This window comes from Myotis nattereri (assembly GCF_964212035.1).
Source record: "Myotis nattereri genome assembly, chromosome: 14".
NCBI classification, from domain to species: Eukaryota; Metazoa; Chordata; class Mammalia; order Chiroptera; family Vespertilionidae; genus Myotis; species Myotis nattereri.
Genome location: NC_138089.1, coordinates 59,568,440 through 59,586,495, shown reverse-complemented (window position 1 = coordinate 59,586,495; position 18,056 = coordinate 59,568,440). Strand labels below are relative to the sequence as shown.

At 65.1% G+C, this 18,056-nt stretch overlaps 2 protein-coding genes across 3 annotated transcripts; one reads left to right on the top strand and one right to left on the bottom strand.

The window, feature by feature from the left end:
- Positions 1–302: 302 nt before the first annotated feature.
- On the bottom strand, positions 303–8,277 carry LOC308529881 (uncharacterized protein C3orf18). The gene is made up of 5 exons (XM_081106243.1): positions 8,102–8,277; positions 6,232–6,587; positions 3,656–3,681; positions 2,908–3,037; positions 303–1,616 (listed from the first exon to the last, which is right to left on the bottom strand). Exons 2-5 carry the CDS (start codon positions 6,463–6,465, stop codon positions 1,536–1,538), a joined length of 471 nt encoding a protein of 156 aa, XP_080962369.1. The 5' UTR covers positions 6,466–6,587; positions 8,102–8,277; the 3' UTR covers positions 303–1,535.
- Positions 8,278–9,947: 1,670 nt separating this feature from the next.
- Positions 9,948–17,852, top strand: HEMK1 (HemK methyltransferase 1, mitochondrial release factors N(5)-glutamine). 2 transcript variants are annotated; one of them, XM_081105518.1, is made up of 11 exons: positions 9,948–10,334; positions 10,939–11,297; positions 11,613–11,704; positions 12,015–12,108; positions 14,824–14,958; positions 15,249–15,313; positions 15,570–15,619; positions 16,130–16,238; positions 17,005–17,100; positions 17,198–17,311; positions 17,444–17,851. In XM_081105518.1, the coding sequence occupies exons 2-11, from the start codon at positions 11,073–11,075 to the stop codon at positions 17,535–17,537; spliced, it is 1,074 nt and encodes a 357-aa protein (XP_080961644.1). In that variant the 5' UTR covers positions 9,948–10,334; positions 10,939–11,072; the 3' UTR covers positions 17,538–17,851. The 2 variants fall into 2 exon arrangements, with proteins under 2 accessions (XP_080961644.1, XP_080961645.1); XM_081105519.1 differs by lacking the exon at positions 9,948–10,334 and having other exon boundaries at positions 10,999–11,259; positions 17,444–17,852.
- Positions 17,853–18,056: the final 204 nt, after the last annotated feature.

The following is an 18,056-nucleotide window of genomic DNA, read 5'->3' as shown; positions in this document are numbered from 1 at the left end:
CCTGCAGGCGAGCCCCCCACACCCCCGCCTGGCTCCCTGCCCCCCTCCCGGCCCTCGCTCAGGAAAGCATGTGATCTTGCTCCCTTGGTGTCCTGGGGCCCACCCCCGCCCTGGCCCCGGGACGCAGCCCTCCTCTGGCGCTGGCGGCTGGCACCGTCCACAGCGGACGTGTGAGGCCCTGGGCAACCCCGGGCGCAGGGCCAGATGGAGGAAAACCCCCTGGTGCCCCGTAGCCGGGGTGCACGCGTCTACCCCACCCCAGCCCCCCTTCCCGGGGTCACCCCGAGTCACAGGCTCACTCTCCGCGGAAACGTCCTGCAGCGTCTTTAATGCTCTCGCGGGAAGATGAGGCCAATTCCAGCCTCGAGCGCAAGTGACACCCTATTTATAGCGTCTGGGGGGCTCCTTCCTGAATCGTCCCCACAGGCCCCCCAGGCCCCCACATCCTGACACGTGCAATTTGCCCGACAGATCTGTACGCCGCCCCCGCGTCCCTCCAGCCAGCGGAGGACAATGACGTGGAGGCGAGGCGGGCGGGGGGCGAGGTGGGCAGGGGGCAAGGCGGGCACGGGGCGGCTGCTGTGTGTGCCCAGGCCGCTGCATGCCCGGCTCCTGGAGTCTGGCCTGGCCCAGCGTTTTGCCCAGCCCCCCGCCTGGTAGAATCCCTGAGGTGGACCATGGGTGGGGAGGGGGTATCACCCCACCCCCTTCAGGCAGTCAGAACCCCCCATTGGCCGCAGCCATGACCGTGGCTCTCGGACCAACAGATGCCCAGCCCCAGGCCCCACACACCACAGGCAGGGCCGCCTGCAGCGCCCAGTGAAGAGATGGGGGCCACTGACCCTCGCCCTGTGCCCCCCCTTCCTTCACCCCTGAGTGTGGAGGGCAGAGGTGCGTGCCCTGTTCTCCCCACACCCTGGGGGCTGGGCAGCCTGAGGGTGGAGCCAAACAGCGGGTCTGCCTCCTGCCCCTGGCACCGGCGCCATCTGTGCGCGGCACATTCCTGCCCCTGCACGAGGCCGTCCAGCAGGTCTGGGCACCGCCTATGCCCCCACTTCCACCCCCGCCCCCACCCCCCCCCCCTTCAGCTTCGTCCCGTTAGGCGGCCGCAGGGAGGGGCGGCGGGGAGGCTCCTGGACGCTCTGCGACGGGGACCTGTGGGCGGGAGCGGCCCTCCTGGCTCCTCGCCCACGGGACACTGTCAGCTCCGTCCCTGGGTGCCACCACACTGTCCCCACACCGGGGCGGTCACCTCTCCCCTCCCTTCTCCCCTCCTCTCCCCGTCTCCCCACTTCCTCCACGGAGAGCAGCAGACCGGGTGCGAGGGGTCTGGGCAAGACACAGGAGCCGGCAGTGGCTCTCGGCCTCCCTGACAGGGCGCTGGGCCTCACATCAGGGGACGGCGGAGGCCAGGGCCCGGCCTGGAGTCAGCAGGTGGGGCCGCGCGGCTGGGCCCTAGCGGGCGGGTCCGAGCGCAGGCAGCTCTGTGGGTGCCGAGGCCGGTGGCAGCAGGTCCAGGCCCGTCCCCGGGTCGCTCACGCATGGATGGCGTTGGCTACGTCGGTGAAGACCAGCCGGCTGGGTCTCTGCACTGGGCCCTGGGCCGGGAGGGTGGTCTGCGGGGAGAGTCAGGGCATCAGGGGCCTCGGCCAAGGCCACGCGCTCTCTGGCCCGGCGCCCCACTCCCCGCTGCCAGCTCAGGCCCCCCTCCCAGCTCAGCCTAGAAACCAGGCCTGCGCAGAGGGCCCCTCCCGACGCCATGCCCAGTGGCCTGGCAGCACGCACCGGGCCAGGGCTGGTTAATAATGCAGGCGCCACAGCTCCCAGGGAGCAGGGCTCACCTCACAGCCCAGCCCGGCACAGGCCCGGTGGCGGCTGCACAGAGAGCAGCTGGCTCTGCCTGAGCGTCGACCTAGGAACCAGGAGGTCATGGCTCGATTCCTGGTCAGGGCACATGCCCAGGCTGTGGGCTGGATCCCCAGTGGGGGGCGTGCAGGAGGCAGCCGATCGTTGATGCTTCTCTCTCTCTCTCCCTTCCTTTCTGAAATCAGTAAAAATATTTAAAAAAAAGAAAAGAAAAAGAAAAAAGAAAGCAGCTGTCATGGCTCAGGAGTCCCATGGGCCGGCGACTGCGATCTCAGCCCCATTTCTTGACGATCCCCAGGGCAACGTGTCCTGAGTGCGGTGACCGGGACTCGGGGCCAAACCAGGGCGCCTCTGGCCCCCCGGCCGGGCTTTGCCTGGGTCCAGTCCCCTAATTCTGTCTCCGGTAGGGCCAGACCCCTCCCCGCAGCCTGTGGGTCAGGGAGGAGGGATGCAAAGGGCCTCCATGGGGGGACCAGGCCTCCTCCTGCTGCTGTGGTCCTTAGGGTTTGGGGCCTGACGGCAAGCGGCCGGGCAGCCCATGACTCCGGCAGGAAGACCACACAGGCCCCGCCCTGTGGACACAGGAGGCGAGGCCCACCGGCCTGGGGTCTGTCCGTGATCAGGGACCGATCAGTCTACTCAGAGCTGCGCTGCCCCAGGGGACCCAACCGCCCTCACTCAGGACTGCGGCTCGGCTCTCCTGGAGCAGAGGGGCCAGGCCCGTCCCCAGCATCTGCCCCAGGCCCCTCCTGCTCTGCCAGCCGCCCCGGGCACAGGGGAAGGAGCGGAGATTCGCATTCGCAGACTGGGCTCCCAGCGGCCAGGGGGCTCCCTGGGCTGCCCCGGCCTGGCCTCGCGCGGAGGGGTGTGGGCCACAGAGCAATTCTGCCGATTTCTCAACAAACCTGACCCCCCCCCCCAACAGCTGCCCACAACCTCCTGGCAGGTGCTGGAAGCTGCAGGAGGAAGGAAGAGGGAGGTGGGGCGGGGGAGGGGGGGTCATGGACGGGCGCGGGCTGTGGGGAGCCGGGCAGCGCCCACCTTGCCCTGCGGGGCCTGCGCGGAGGCGGCGTCCCGGCCGTGCTCCAGCAGCTCCTGCTCCAGCTCGTCTTGCTCCTCCGTGGGGTCGAAGTTGTACATGGGCATGAGCTGGTGGCGTAGCTTCTCCAGTCTGGGGGGCGGGGGAGGGGGGAGAGGCTGTTTGGGACACAGCAGGCCCTCCCCGCTCCCCGCAGGCCCTGCCGGCTGGCCAGCTGAGCCACAGCTCACAGCCACACCAGGAGCCCGCCATTTCCCTGAGACGAAATGAAAGCCGGCTCTGCGCCAGCCTGGGAGGCACCGTATCAGAGCGTCACCCGTGGGTCCCGGGGGACTGCCTAGGCCCGGCCTGTGCCACCCACAGCTGCTGGGCGGCGGGTGGGGGAGGGGTCCGTGGCAGTTAGCTCAGAGCAGCCTGCACGGCCTGGCACGGGTGGCTGGGCAGTTGGCTCCCCCTTTCTCTCCCTCTCCCCCGCTCCCCGCCCCCCTCCCAGGGTCACACCTGCCTGGCCCGTGTGAGATCCCAGGGCGTGGGCTCAACCTTCCTGCAGAGAAAGTGGCCTCCCTCTACCTTCGCCCTGACTCCCTGACCAGAGAGCACGGCGCTGATGGTGGGGGTGGGTGGGAGGTGAGGGGTGAGGGGTGTGGGTGTGGGGGGGCTCTCCTGGTGAGGGCTCCCCTTTCCCACCCACATGCCCTGAACCACCCGCACGGCCATGGGCTGGAGTGCTGGGGGGCGGGGAGGAGTTACCTCTTCTTCTTCCTGATGTACAGGACCTGCAAGAGAAGGGGCCCTGATTAGCAGCGGCCTCGGGGCAGGGGCCATGCTGAGGCTGGCGAATGGAGATCGTGGGCCCCCAAGTCCTCAGGACCCCACCCCAGGACACACGCCTCCTGCACGTGTGTCTCCCTTTGAGGGGCGTGAGAGGCCGCATGCCCTGGAGGAGCAGTGCGGGCAAAGGTGGGCTCGACTGGTCTTCCCAGGCGGCTGGTAGGCCCACCGCTGCCCGCACTGCCCGCGGCTCCAGGCACTCGGCGCCTGCCTGGGACTCCTCAGGGCTGAAGGGGGAGGCATCACCTCAGCACACCCCTCCTCCCATTCTTCCAGGCCCAGTGAGCGAAGAGGACAGGAGACAGGCCCAGTCGGCATGGCTCAGGGGTTGAGCATCGACCTACGAACCAGGAGGTCACGGTTCGATTCCTGGTCAGGGCACATGCCCAGGTTGCCTGCTCGGGGCGTGCAGGAGGCAGCCAACCAATGACTCTCTCTCATCACTGATGTTTCTATCTCTCTTCCTTCCTCTCTGAATTCAATAAAAACATATTAAAAAAACAAACTTCACTGTCCAGCAGCAGCCCCCTCCTCCAGGAAGCCCTCCGGTGGGACACAGCCTGGCACTGACCCGTTCCTCCTTGCACCCAGCATGGCAGGGCTGAGGCTGGCATGAGGGAGAGGAAGCAGTGCTCGGGGAGCATCTATGGGCCTGTCTCCTGGTGCCCAGGAGCTGTGTCCTGCCCTCCATGCCTCTGCCCGTAACCCCCCTACCCCTCGGCTTTGGCAAGAGGCTGCCTCCCTGGCCCTGTGATGTTCCTCCAGGACCCAGGGCGAGGGACTTCTCCCAAGGTCCTGGGATAACAATCTTCCGTGGAAAATTACAAGGGCAGGTTCTAGGTCAGCCGTGGGCAAACTATGGCCCGTGGGCCGGATCCGGCCCGTTTGAAATGAATAAAACTAAAAAAAAAAAAAGACCGTACCCTTTTATGTAATGATGTTTACTTTGAATTTATATTAGTTCACACAAATTACTCCATCCATGCTTTTGTTCCGGCCTCCGGTCCAGTTTAAGAACCCATTGTGGCCCTCGAGTCAAAAAGTTTGCCCACCCCTGTTCTAGGTCCTGCTTGGCCCCTGAAGCTGGGGTGTCTCCTGCTGTTTAACTCCATGTGGGTGCCAAGGGGAAGCGCTGGCGCTCTGCCCCGCCCGCCCCGAGACACTGCTCAGCCCGCCTGGCTCCGGGTGTCGCGTCCGGCCCTCTTGCTGGCCGGCACTCACTCCCTGGCTGTGATCCGGGGCCCGTGGGGCCATATGGCAACTTGGCCACGGACGGACCATCCGCAGCCTGTGTGTCAGAGCAACGTCCTGAGCTGAGGCCACCGGAGCCTGCAAGGGGCGCGGGCAGGAGCCACCGCTGCCAGGCCGCTGGGGGACCGCAGGGGACCCGCCCTGCCTGGCCTCAGCCTGCACAATCTCCAGTGACCCCTCAGGACGCTCTGCGTGTCCCTATATCGTCTCAGAGGAAAAGCTCAGACCTTCGCCCTAGCTGGTGTGGCTCAGGGGATAGAGCATCGGCCTGCAGACCAAAGGGTCCTGGGTTCGATTCCGGTCAAGGGCAGGTACCTCGTTGCAGGCTCCTCCCCAGCCCGGGCCCTGGTCGGGGCACGCGCAGGAGGCAACCAATCGATGTCTTTCTCTCACGGCGATGCTGCTCCCTGTCTCTCCCTCTCTCTTCCACTCTCTCTAAAAATCAGTGGAAAAATGTCCTCGGGTGAGGGTTAAAGAAAAACAAAAAAAAGCTCAGACCTCCAGGTGCAGATGCCAGCGCTGGCAGCACCCTGTGCACCAGCGGGGACCCTGCAGCGCCCCCGCATCCCCCCCCCCCCAACAGCCTCCATCCTCATGGCTGCCCCTCTGCCTTTCCCGTGACGCGGGCCAGGCTCCACCCCGAGGCCGCAGCTCTGAGGTGGCTCCTCGGTTGCCTGACCACCCAGCCTGGAAAGGCGCCCCCCCACCCCGAGCCCAGTCCCTGTGCGCGTCCCTGGTGCCTCCGTTTTATGTCTTCCACTCCCTGTAAGAACCAGGGCAGGACCCTGTCTCCCTGCTCCCTGGGGTGCTGGCGGCTGATCCAGGGCAGGTGCCAGTGGATGAATGAATGAACATGCCCCGGGCCTGCGTTCGCAGAGCCTCCGCCCAGACTCCGAGGCTCCTGTAGCCCCCACCCTCATCGGCCTCCTGGGCTGCGCGCTGCTCACAGAACCTTCCGCCTCCCAACTCTGCCCACCCGAAACCTCCTCCCGGAAAACACCCTCCCCGCTCCTGTGTGGCCTTCGTGGCCCAGCTCAAAGCACCATGCGCTTCTCAGACCTTCTCCGGTTCTTCCGCTCGGAGGCGGCCTCTCTGGTCCCTGGGCCCCAGTGGACAGGTGCCCGGGGAAGGGGAGGACTGCGTGATCGTGCACAGACAACTGTCTTCGATCAGATTCTCTACGATCCGAACCTGACCCCTCCTCCAACGGAAGGTCACGGGATAGCCCAGCCCCCGGCTCTCACCATGGCCACGGCCAGGCCGATCACCGTGATGACCCCAAAGGACAGGAGCATCGTGCCCACGCCGGCTGCGCCGCTGCCCACGCCAGGCACCCTGGTGTCGTTAAAGCTGGTGGCTTCTGGGCCGAGGGTGGTGGGCTCGGAGGCGGGCCCGTCCGTGGCGGGTTCCAGGTTAGGCTCAGAGGTGGGCGGGCGGGTGCTGAGCCAGTCTCCGGCCGACAGGAGCCTGGAATTCATGCTGATGCCGAGACTGCCTGTGGCCACTCCCTTCTGACATCAGGAGTGTCCCAGCCTGCGGCCTGGCTATGCGTGCAGGCGGCCACCTCCTGGCATAAGGGGCCTCCCTGCTTCCCTGGATGCTGGAAAGGAAAGAGCAAAAAACATGAGGCTGAGGATGGGACTCGGTGGTGAGAGGAAGCCCCCTAAATTCTGAAGGCACCAGGGAAATGCAGGTTGGAGGACAGGGCCATGTTCAGGGGACATCGGGACACGTGCTTTATATAGCGGCGGCTCCCACGGGGCTTGAGGACGTGACGACAAAGCCTTGCCCCTCTTTGTGGGGGAGATGGCCATGGGCGTGCCCTCCGAAGCATGGAAGGTAGCGGGAGGTTTGAAGAGAAAGCGTCTCCCCTGCATAACACCCCCTCTCCCCCTCCTTCCACTCTCCCGCCCCCTCCCTCCCTCATCCCCTGCTTTAAGAAAGAAACACTGCAGTTTTTTTCCTTTTCTGGAGGAAACACTTGCCCAAGGGCCAGACAGGCCTGGCTTTGAATTCCAGCTCAGCCACTTGACCGGAACAGCCTAGGCAAGTCACCACCTGTGTCTGTTTCTGAACCTATGATGTGCCTTCTCCTTCCCTTCCCCCTCCCTCCCAGGGCCAGAGGGTCATGGAAATGCCAGAATGAACCAGTCCCTGGAGAGGACAGAGCTCAGCACCTCCCTGTCCGTGGTACGCACCCCGTCAATGTCAGACCTTCGCCCTCAGGCCAACAGGGGAGTCACAGAAGCCCCCGGACCCAGCTCACGGTGTGGCCCAGGCTGTGTGTGGGGTGGGGGTGGGGACAGGTACAGGGAGACCAGGAGGCAGGAGGGAAAGAAGCCACAGTCACGCCCTCTGGCAGGCTCTTGGGGTCACTGACCCCCTGTAGGGGAGCTAGTGGCTGCCAGGGCCAAGGAGAAAGGCAAGGGAGCGCGCCTTCTAAGCACGGACGGAGCTTTCGCTCCGAGGTGCCTTCTCCTCCCCTTCCCTCCTCCCTTGGGACCAGAGGGTGGGCGAGGTGCCAGCCCAGGGTGGGGCTGAGACCTTCCCAGGCCAGGGGGCCCTGGGTAAGGCAGGGTGGAAAGGGGTCCCAGCCAGGCTAGGGAGAAGAGGGGTGCACAGCACACAGCTGCACACAGACCCCCATGCTTGCTCCTGGCTCTACTGGGTGCCTCCTCCGGGCAGGCGATGGGTGTGTGTGAGGTTTGCACACACCCGTGTTGGTCCCTTAGGAAGGAGCACGGCTGACAGACGGACATGGAATGGGAGAGGCTCGCTCCTCTGCCCTGCCCTCTCCCTCCATCGAGGCTGGGCAGGTCAGGAGCCCCAGGTCCTTTCCTGGCTCTGCCACTGACCCCAGGAGTGACCTTGGGCCAGACCCTTAACCCTGACTCTGGGGCTCATTTACTCCTGTGCCCAAAGGAGAGAAAAGGCCTTGCTCACCACTGTTGGGGACTAACGGGCACGAGAAGCCGGGATGAAAGGGGTCGCGACCTCCGAGAACCGCATTCCGCTCTCCACCACGGTCCTCAGTCCACCCTGACCCAGTGCCCATCCCGCCTCCGCCATCCGTGATCCCTCGGTTCCTGCTGAAGCGGCGGCCTCAGCGCTTACCTAATCCTCTCCGGGACGCGCAGCTCAGCCTTTCGGAGATGCGAGGGGTGGTGGCCACAGGCAGGACCGGGCGGGGGAACCCCCGGGCCTGGGGTGAAGGGCGGCGGGTCCGCCCTCCCTGCTCGCTCCGCGCCCGGGCTGAGCCGGCTCCGCACCGCCCGCAGCCGCGAGCGCCCGCTCCGCCAGCCGGGCCGGGAGGGCAGGGCAGGACCCTCCGCGGGGGGCGGGGTCCAGCGAGCAGCCTCGCGGATCCGTGATGCTCCAGCGCCTCCTCCCTCCCCCGCCGGCACCGCCCACAGAGCTCCGGTTGGCTGCCAGGCCCAGATCCCGTCCTCTATTGGTCGGCTCGCTTGTCGCTCGATAAGGCTCCGCCCCCAGCGGGAACCAGGTGGTAGTTGTCGGACACCACCCCTCACTCCCGTGGCCTCAGCAGGAGTCCCGCGGGCACCGTGGGTGACCAGGCCCTTCTTGGGCCGGAGCTCGGGCCCTGGGCCAGCCCGGCTCCACCTCCGCCAGGACAGACCCGCGCTCCACACGCGGGCGGGCGCTGCGCTTGGGGAGAGGGGCGGTGTGATGATCGGAGTGGAAGTGCTGGGCACCCGGCCCCAGCCGGCCCACGTGTACCCCTCACAATAGCCTCCATCGAGGGCGCGATCAGCTCAGCTCAGGGAGGGGCCTTCAGATACCTTCTTTTCTTACAGTTATTTTTATTGATTTGAAGGGAGAGGGAGAGACAGTTGGAAACATCAGTGATGAGATAGAATCATGGATCAGCTGTCTCCTGCCCGCCCCACACTGGGGATCCAGCCCGCAACCCGGGCACGAGCCCTGACCAGGAATCGAACCGTGACCTCCTGGCTCATAGGTCGATGCTCAACTACTGAGCCATGCCGGCCTTCAGATACCTTCGAATCCTCAGGTTTTCAAAGGAATTTATGGGGGATCATCGAAGTAATTTGTTACAGCTATGGATTCCCGGGGGCTCCCCGGGCCGGGACGGAGCCCGGGGAACTGCATTTTCACTAGTTTGGTGAACAGTGATCTCGTTAATAACAGATTCTGGGGAGGGGAGGGGGCGTTGGCCGGACACACTGCGGGACACTGCGGTGAATTTCACAGGAGCAACTGAGGCCCATGGAGAGCTGGGCACCTGGACATGGAGAGCCGGGCACCTGGGCAAAGCCTCATGACGCGGTTCAAGCCCTGGTCTCCTGATTCCAACCCTAAAGCGGGAGCGAGAGGAACTAGAGCCGCCCTGCGGTTCCGTTGTCACCTGCCCCCGCCCCCGCATGGCTCGGTTCACTCCCTCGCCAGGTCCTGGACAGGGTCCAGGGTCCCGCCCTCCAAAGTGGTACCCGCCTCAACATGGGGACCCGCACAGGTGCAGCTCTATCTGCCCATTGCCTCTGCTAGACCACGCCCCTTGACTTAGCATCAACTCTCGAACCCAGGACCGGCTGATGACACGCCTCCTTCCGGACTGGCTACCTCCCGCCGGCCCGGTACCCACACGCCAGCTCGGAGCAGTCACCGCGGGCTGGAGCCGTGTTTCCGGGAGGTCGGCCCCCCACGGAGCAACCCCGCACACCGCCGTGCACTTTCCCGCTCGGGGGCCCGCGGGTGCAGTGGGAGGGGGCGTTCACCGCCCGGAGGGGACTCTCCGGAGCTACTCGGTGGCTCTAGGAACCCTGGAGCTGGGCGACGGGGTCCGCCCGAGCCCTTTCTCCGCTGCGCCGACCCGGAAGCCGGGCGTCGGAGGGAGCGCACCGCGGACCCGCACTTCCGGGATCCGGGTCCCGGGCCTAATCTCGGGGCTCGCGGGCGGGTCGGGTATTCCTTCGCGCAGGTATGCGCTGGAGGTGGGGGGCGGGAGCGGCGGGGGGTGCCCGGGCTGCAACACCTGGGAGAACCTCACCCCCAGCCGCGTGTGCATAAGGGGAAATGGGCTGGGGAGGCGACTTGCTCGCATCCTGGACGTTGCGGTGCGGGAGCGAGAGGGAAGCTGGGCCCCTGGCTTCGGCCTCCGCGGCGCTCGGTGGACAGGCCGGGGCCCTGGGTTTGGTGACGTCGGGCCGGTCCTCCCCCCCCTCCCCCGCGGAGCCTCCTTTGCTCCCGCCTGCTCTGCAGAGGCGCACCCAGGACAGGCTCGGCCGAGCTTGTCGGGACCTTGGTCCGTTGAAAGGAAAGGGCATCACTGACTCAACACCTTCCGTGAAGAGTTTGTGCAACTCAGGTGCAAAATGAGCAGAAATTGTCAGCATGTTAGCTGGCAAGTCATGCCGCCATGTAGGGTTATGGGTTGAATTGGGGGGCGTGGCATTTCCACGTCCAAAACTATGACAGTCCAGGCAAAATAGCAAAAGCAGAGCCCGGCAAAGGCAGGACCCCCCCCCCGCCCCCGTAATATTAGTCCAGAGCATATAACATCGAGTCCCTTCTGACTGCTGGGCTGGCTCCCAGACCCTTGACATTCAGGGACAAACACACCGCTGGTCATAAAATTGGTGTTATTTCCCCCACGTGATGGACAAGGGAACGGAGACCCGGAAATGATGCTTTTCCCCAAGGCCACCTACTCTGGGTCCCACAGATTTGTCCAACACCCGCCCCGGGCCCTGGCCCATTTATCAGCAGGGACTGAGCTGTGGGTTCAATCCACCTCCGCTAGCAGCGTGAAGGAGCGTCACTGGCCAAGACCAGAAGGACCGAATAGGTGGGGGAGGCTCAAAATGGAGCCGCGGAGGTGACAGCGCCAGAGCGAGCCCTCGCTGGCAGCAAGTCGGAGGGAGTGGGCCATGGGGCTCAGCGGCTGGACTGGCTCTCCTTCCCTCCGCCAGGTGGGCAGCACGCCTGAAGGCCAGAGCCGTGACCTCTGCCTCTCCCCCAGCGGGGCCAGTGACCGGCCTCGGCAGCTGACATCGCAAGGACGACGTGGGGGCTTGGGCGTGCTCGGGGGAACCTTCCCGGAGACATGGAGCTTTGGGGTGGAATGCTGCGGGCCCTCCTGTCTGGCCCCGGGAGGCGGGGAGGCACTTGGGGCCGGGCCTTCAGTTCCTGGCGACCCCACCTGCCTCAGGCTGGGTTGAGTGCCACAGAGCTGGTCAGCCAGTGGACGGCGGTCTTTGAGAAGAGGGGCATCCCCGAGGCCCGGGAATCCAGTGAGTACATCGTGGCTCATGTCCTTGGAGCCAAAACAGTTAAGTGCAGTGATGTCCAGTGGGGGGGCCAGAGCACCTTGGGGAGAAGGGGGGTGGGGGGAGGGGGGCCTGGGGGAAGGGACTTCCGGGCTTCTCGGCCCCACTGAGAGTGCTGATCTAAGGGTGACGCTATTTTTTTGGAGGAATGCCTTAGGCGGATACTTACTCTTTCATCCAACAAACTCTTATGATGTGTGCCAGGCTCGGTGGCCAGGGATGGCCAGGGTGGGGCCCATATGCGTTGTCCACATAAGAAACCTGGGCCAGGGCCTCTGGGCCAGGGGAGCCAGCCACTCACATTCTCTGTGGGACAGTTTCAGAGCCTGAGGCCGGGACTTCGGTCGAAGCCCCTGACCCCCTGGCAGCTACAGTGCGTCCAGGAGCTGAGTAGCCGCAGACTGCAAAGGTGAGCTCCCGTGGGCTGGCCCCGAGGGCTCCGTGAGGGGCGGGGCTTCTGCTTCTCCCCCCAGCCCCAAGTTCACCATCAGGGAGGAGGAGTGTCCAAGGCCTAGGCAGGTGTTTGGGATGAGGGAGTGATGAGAGGGGGGTCAGAGTAATAAACAGGAAGAAGGTAGGGAGGGAAGGCCTTGGCTAGGGTCCCGGGGCCCAGGAGACGTGACCCTACCTTACACTTTCGGCCGCAAGTATGACGTATCCCTGACCCCACGCGTGTCCTCTTGGCCCAGGTCTGCACTCTAACCCCCGCCCTTCTGCAGGATGCCTGTGCAGTACATCCTTGGCGAGTGGGACTTTCGCGGGCTCAATCTGAAGATGGCACCCCCAGTGTTCATCCCTCGGCCTGAGACAGAGGTAGGTGCGCCCACAGGACAGTCACCTGGCGAGGAGTGTGGGGTTCAGAACACTTGTCTTACCCCAGACTTCCTCCAGAGGGCGCTGGGACCCCATGGCTGCTATCCTTCCAGGCAAGCCGCTGTGTCCTGGCTGGTTGGGTAGATGGGGCCCAGAGGACAGAAGTCTCCGGCTGGCTTCCTTGACTGTCCTTTTATCCGAAGCCATCGCCCCTGCCACCAGGGCTTGCGGTGGCTCCGGGAACCGCAACTGGTTCTGTTTACCAAGTGCCTCGCCTGTGCCTGTCGTTCCCTGGGAGTCGTCCCTCGGGACAGTGGCCCACCCAACCCATAGACCCTGTAGGAAACGGATGTCCTCTTTCTCGGGAGGCGGAGACGAAGCGGGGAGGGCTCTCGCTGGGGACCTGGGGGCTTGGTACAGCCGTGTGACCCCAGCAGCTCACTGCCCCCTCTGGGCCCAGACGATGAGCGGGTTGGGCCTCCAGATGAGGGTCCTTTTAGATCTACTATCTGGTGAAGCAATCACCTCTGTCCCTCAAGTCGGCAGGACTGGGGAGGTGGCCCCAGCAGGGTCGCCTGGCCGGGCACCCCGAACCAGGATGTTCTGTGACTCTTCTTGGGCTTCCCTCTGTCCTCATAGGTGGCACAGCTGGAACCAGGGAAGAGCAGGGGCTGTTGCTGGGGGGGGCACTGGTGGGGGAAGCCAGAGGGTGCCAAGTTCTGAGAAGGGGGTGTTTCTAGAAACACGAACATTCCTGGGAAAGACCAGGCCTTATCTGCCTGCCCAGCCGGGGACCCACCTCACTGCCCAGTGTCAGGGTGGACAGTAGGAACCTCAGATCTTACTGAAGTCACAGGGCTGCTGAGGGCTGGCACAGTTGGGGGGTGGGAAGAAGCGGGCAGCATGGGGCAGCACTCAGACACCCTGACTCCCCAGTCAGGGCCCCATAAATCCCATGGGCCTGTCCCACATGGGACTGGCTGAGCCGGGAAGGGGAGCTGAGACAGAGTAGGATGTGGCCTGCCACCTGCAGGCTTTGGGAGGCCCTGTGGCTCCCCCAAGCATGTGACCTCTAGCCAGGAGGTCACTCAGGGTTCCCTGAAGCTGCCAAGGGTCAGGGTCTGGGAGGGAAGCTACTATGATGACCTCTGAGTCCCCTTAGGCTTGACCTGGCCCCAGTCATGTACTCCCAGGTCTGAGTGTAGACTTCTGGCTCTACTGTGGCCCCCCTTTCCTGGCTGGGTCTGGGCCAGAGAGCAGCTCTGTGCAGCGGGAGGGGGAGAGGGGCGGCTGTGGTTGGGAGCCCAAGTCCTCGCCTCACTGTACAGACAGTTCTCAGAACTTGCCCAGTTTACCCCAGTGTGAAGCCACACCGGGGGGGCCTTACCAAGAACTGGAGAGGACGTGGCCTGTGGCGGGCAGTGGGAGCGCGGGTACACGCGAGGGATCGTGGTGCCTGCTTTCTCTCGCCCATGAGGGTGGTTTCTGATAATGGGGGCAGAAGTCAGATGCCAAGTGGTAGGCGTGTGGCCTGGCGGGTCAGGTTTTCCCTGGGGTGGGAGGCAGCTCGGGCTGGGCCTGCGGGGTGTACGGCGAGACGCCCAGGCTGAGGGGGAGCCGTTCCCGTCGGCCTGGGTGTGAGGCTCTGCGGGGTGCGGGAGGCTCAGGGCCTTTCTGTGATGGGCTGGAGGGAGGCAATGCAACGTCCTGGGACGCCCCACAGGGACACCCCACAGGGACGAGATCTTGGCAGGGGTGCTCGTGGCACCAGGTCCTGCTGAGGCCCGGGCCAGCCTCTTGAGGGGGTGGGGTCCTGTGGAGGCCGTGGCTCCAGGCGGAGCCGACCGCTGCCCGCTCCCCCTCTCCCTCCTGCGTGCCCCTCTGCCCGCACCCCACTCTGTCCTCCTTCACCTGGGGAAGGCGCCTGGGCCTGCGACCGGCTTGGCTCGCAGCCTCCCCTAGGGGACTCCTTCACGCTGAGGGAGGCCCTTCACGGGGTCAGGAAGGGAGTGTCGGGGCTCCTTGGGTGTGGTCCCCCCGTCCTCCCCCCCGGTGGTTCCACAGCCGGAGGACCCTCCTGTGGTCTGTGTGTGAGAGAGAGGCGACGGGCACAGTCTCAGCCTCACAGCCTGCCCGGGCAGCCATTCACATGGTGGCTTGTGTCTCTGAGGTTGGGGTGTCTGTGAAGTGGTGGCCAGTGTGGTCGGCTGAGGGGTCATTCTCCAGCCAGAGCAGGTTTGTCTGCGGCCAGGAAACCAAGAGAGCCTCCCACCTGACAGCCTCGGCCTCCCACCAGCCGCTCGGCACACGGCCTTACCACCGAGACCGCAGGCCCCGGCCACAGCCCCAGCTGCTTGGTGCCCCAGCTGCCGTGGGCCCCGTTTGCTGCCGGCACCCAAGTTTCTGCGGGGCTTGGCACAGGCCGGGGGCACCTGAGGGCAGTGCCTCTGCCTGGAGCCAGGTCATCTCCCTCGTAAGCATAGCTGTTCGGTGCAGCGGGGCTTGGAACAGGCCGGGGGCATAGCTGTTCGGTGCAGCGGGGCTTGGAACAGGAAAGGCGGCCGCCAGCCAAGCTCTGCTGCCTTGGACTCGCTACCCTGGGGCAGGTGACCGCTGCTCCTGGGGGTGGGTTCCCAGCAGGAGGCTTGGTCTCTGTGCCAAGACCCAGGGGGCCAGGCTGACCCTTCCTCTGATCCAGACCACGCTGCCTTGCAGGAGCTGGTCGAGTGGGTGCTGGAGGAGGTGGTCCAGAAGCCCCGTGCAGTGGGAGCCCAAGGCGGCCCCCTCATCCTGGAGGTGGGCTGTGGGTCGGGAGCCATCTCCCTCAGCCTGCTGAGCCAGCTGCCCCAGGTGAGCGTCCTCAGCACCCCTCCCCTGCCAGGAGACTGGCTGGTACTCACTGGCCCTGCCCCCATCTCTGCTGGGAGCACTGGAGGGGCAGCTACCAGGCTTAGGGCAGCCCAGCCCGCCTGGTCATAGCCTCCACCTCCCATACCTTCTGTCTGGCCAGACCCTGGCGCAGGGAGGGGAGAGGTGTGGGTATCCCTCCTTCTCTGGCCGGGGCTGGTGAGGCTGTGGTCCCAGGCCTGGCCTCTCCCGGCACCTGCCTCCCATGTGCCCTTCCCTTGTTCTTGGGGCAGAGCCGAGTCATCGCTGTGGATAAGGCAGGAGCCGCCATCTCTTTGGCCCGAGAGAACGCTCAGAGGTAGGCGGGCTCAGGGACCGGAAGGCCAGGGTGCGGGGCATCGGGCTCGGGCCTGATCTCAGCCCCTGCTCAGGTAGCAAACCCACCGACGTCCACTCCCGAGAAGCGGGAGGCACTGGGCAGCCTGGCTGGCTCCCAGGGGGATACAGTGGATCGTGGGCCTAGGGGTCTCACAGCCCGGGAAGGGCTTATCCTCCCAGGCCTCGTAGCCAAGGGTAGGAGTCTGCCCTGTGCTCAGCCCTTTCCATCTCTCCAGGCTTCAGCTGCAGGACAGGATTCGGATCGTCCCTCTCGATGTGACCTCAGGTACCTGCCGCACCCAGCTTCCCTGGGGTGGGGTCCTGCGGACAGGGCTGCTGGGTGGATGAGGCAGTCTGCAGAGCTGGGGGAGGCTTCCCAACACTTATTCTCTCACACACACGCACAAATACATGTACACACATGCACATACATGCACACGTGCACACATGCATGCACACAGCGGGTATCAGACCAATCCTTGCTGAGGACAGGCCAGTCCCTGTTGCCTCCTGGGCTGACCTGACCCTGGAGGGGACAGCCCTAGGGTTTTTCTTATCTTCCAAATCCCTGTAACTAATGAGTTATCTAGCGCTGCTTTGTTGTCAAGAGATCAGCAGAAGCTCAAGAGAAATCCTTTAAGACCGAAATACTTGAGTTCCCCTCTGGTCCCTGGGGGCCTGGGCACTGACCTGCAAGTCTGGCTTATCGGGTCCAGAGATAGGCTCCCAGGGGCATGGTGGTGGGCGGAGCTCCACTCTTACCTCCCATTCTCTGCTGTGATCCCTGTGACCACAGAGGGCAGCTGGGCACACCTTCTGCCCTGGGGCCCCATGGACCTGCTCGTCAGCAACCCTCCCTACGTCTTCCACCAGGACATGGAGCAGCTGGACCCTGAGATCCGCAGGTACAGGGTGGGGTGGGGTGGGACGGGCTGGCCTGAGGGCGAGTGGAAGGGGTCTGCCCTGGAGGACCACTGTGGGGGGGGGCGGGGGATGGAGGAGAGGCTGAGGGATGCTGTCGGTGGAAGAGAGCTCACTCCAGAGCCCACAGACCCACTTGGGTTTGGCTTCTGCCTTTCTGAGGACACTGGACGACCGCTGGCCTCTCTGAGCTCAGTGTCCTGCCTCTGAAAGGGGGTGGCCGAGCTTTGCAGGCCATGGAGGGCTCAGCAGTGACACTGTAGAATGTCAGACAGAACAGAATGCACGAAGGTGCTCGTTTTACAGAAGGCTGAGGCCCCGAGGGGGAAGGCGCCTTGCCCAGGTCATGGGGGACTTAGCAGGAAAGCTGAGACCAAAACTACTTCCGGCTTTGCTTTGAGCCATCCTGCTCTCCAATGGGCTGAGACCCACACGGGCAGTGGCTGTGGGTCGGGGTGCTGGCTCCCCTTCCCAGGCTCCCAGGGTGGGCAGGGCCAGCCCCAGGCCTCCCCAGACCCAGAATAGGAGCAGCCTGTTGTGGGGAGACAGGCTCATGCCCGGGGCACTGCCTGGTGTGCGCTGCCGGTGGGCCATCGGGGGAGCTGGAGCTGCTGGCATCTGGCGCCTCCTCTGGGCCCTCAGCCGTCCTCAGCCCAGCGTGCAAGGGCACGGGCCCTCCGTGGAGGCTCTGCTCAGCTCTGGCACACACTCCCTCGCGCCTGTCCCGTTCTCACCCCCTGCTCCCCTCAGCTACGAAGATCCCGCAGCCCTGGATGGCGGGGAGAAGGGCATGGACGTCATCGTGCACCTCCTGGCCCTGGCCCCTCGGCTCCTGAAGGACTCCGGGTAGGGAGGGCAAGGGTCCCCTGGTCAGTGTGTCCCGCGCCTGCCCTGGCGGTCACAGCCCTGCCCGGCTGAGTTGGCCCTTTCCTCCCCCACGTAGAAGCCTCTTCCTAGAAGTGGACCCCAGACACCCAGAGCTGGTCAGCAGCTGGCTTCAGAGCCGGCCGGGCCTGTCCCTCGAGCTCGTGGCTGTGCGCAAGGACTTCTGCGGGAGGTGAGGTTCCCCCCAGCCCCACAGCCCCGGGTCCTTCCACTGCCCATCGGCTCCAGCCGGGGACAGGGTGCTGTTCCCACTCCCTGCTCCTCCCCGCGCCCAGGCAGTGACCGGCTCCTTGTTGTGTCCTAGGCCCCGGTTCCTGCACATCCGGAGGTCTGGGCCGCACCGTGGCTGCCCTGTGGATGCCTGGCCAGCGCCCCAGTCTGCCGGAGTGCCCGGATGACACTTCCTTCTGGACTGCTCCTGGGAGGGGTGGGCACCTTCCAGAGCTGGTGCTGGCCATTCCCGCGGCTCTGGGTAACTTGCTCTCCATTTTAGGAGACTTGGGCCAAAAGGAAGGGAGAGGTGTCCTTCCTGCTTCCCGGGGCAGCAAAGAGCAAGGGCACCCCAGTCCAGCTCCGGAGCTGAGGGACCCAGGTGCCCAGTCTGGCTCCATCCCACCGGCAGGGCCTGTGCAGCTGCTTGGCGTCTCTGGTGGGACAGCTCGGGAGCGGGGAGGGCTGGCCAATAAAGGGTCAAGGGCGGGCATGGTGGCCTGATGTGTTGTCACCTTGGTCTGTGGGTCCTCTGACCCTTCGCCCAGCAGGGTGGCATGGGAGCGGTGTGGAGGGCGGCACCCAGGTGTTCTGGCCTCGCGTGCCGGGCCCTCCACCACCTGGCCGAGTTCCCACGCTTCCCTGCAGACCCGGAGCGACCTCCCCGCAGCTCTGGTCTGTGCAGACTCGTGGCTGCCAGGGGCCTG

Excerpts from the sequence above, each read along its gene's own strand:
- LOC308529881 (XM_081106243.1), bottom strand. The coding sequence starts at position 6,465 with ATGAATTCCAGGCTCCTGTCGGCCGGAGACTGGCTCAGCACCCGCCCG. Across the intron at positions 3,682-6,231 it reads TCGGCCTGGCCGTGGCCATG|GTCCTGTACATCAGGAAGAA; the intron begins GTGAGAGCCGGG and ends CTTCTCTTGCAG. Across the intron at positions 3,038-3,655 it reads TACATCAGGAAGAAGAAGAG|ACTGGAGAAGCTACGCCACC; the intron begins GTAACTCCTCCC and ends CCCGCCCCCCAG.
- HEMK1 (XM_081105518.1), top strand. The coding sequence starts at position 11,073 with ATGGAGCTTTGGGGTGGAATGCTGCGGGCCCTCCTGTCTGGCCCCGGG. Across the intron at positions 14,959-15,248 it reads TGCTGAGCCAGCTGCCCCAG|AGCCGAGTCATCGCTGTGGA; the intron begins GTGAGCGTCCTC and ends TTCTTGGGGCAG. Across the intron at positions 16,239-17,004 it reads CTGGACCCTGAGATCCGCAG|CTACGAAGATCCCGCAGCCC; the intron begins GTACAGGGTGGG and ends TGCTCCCCTCAG.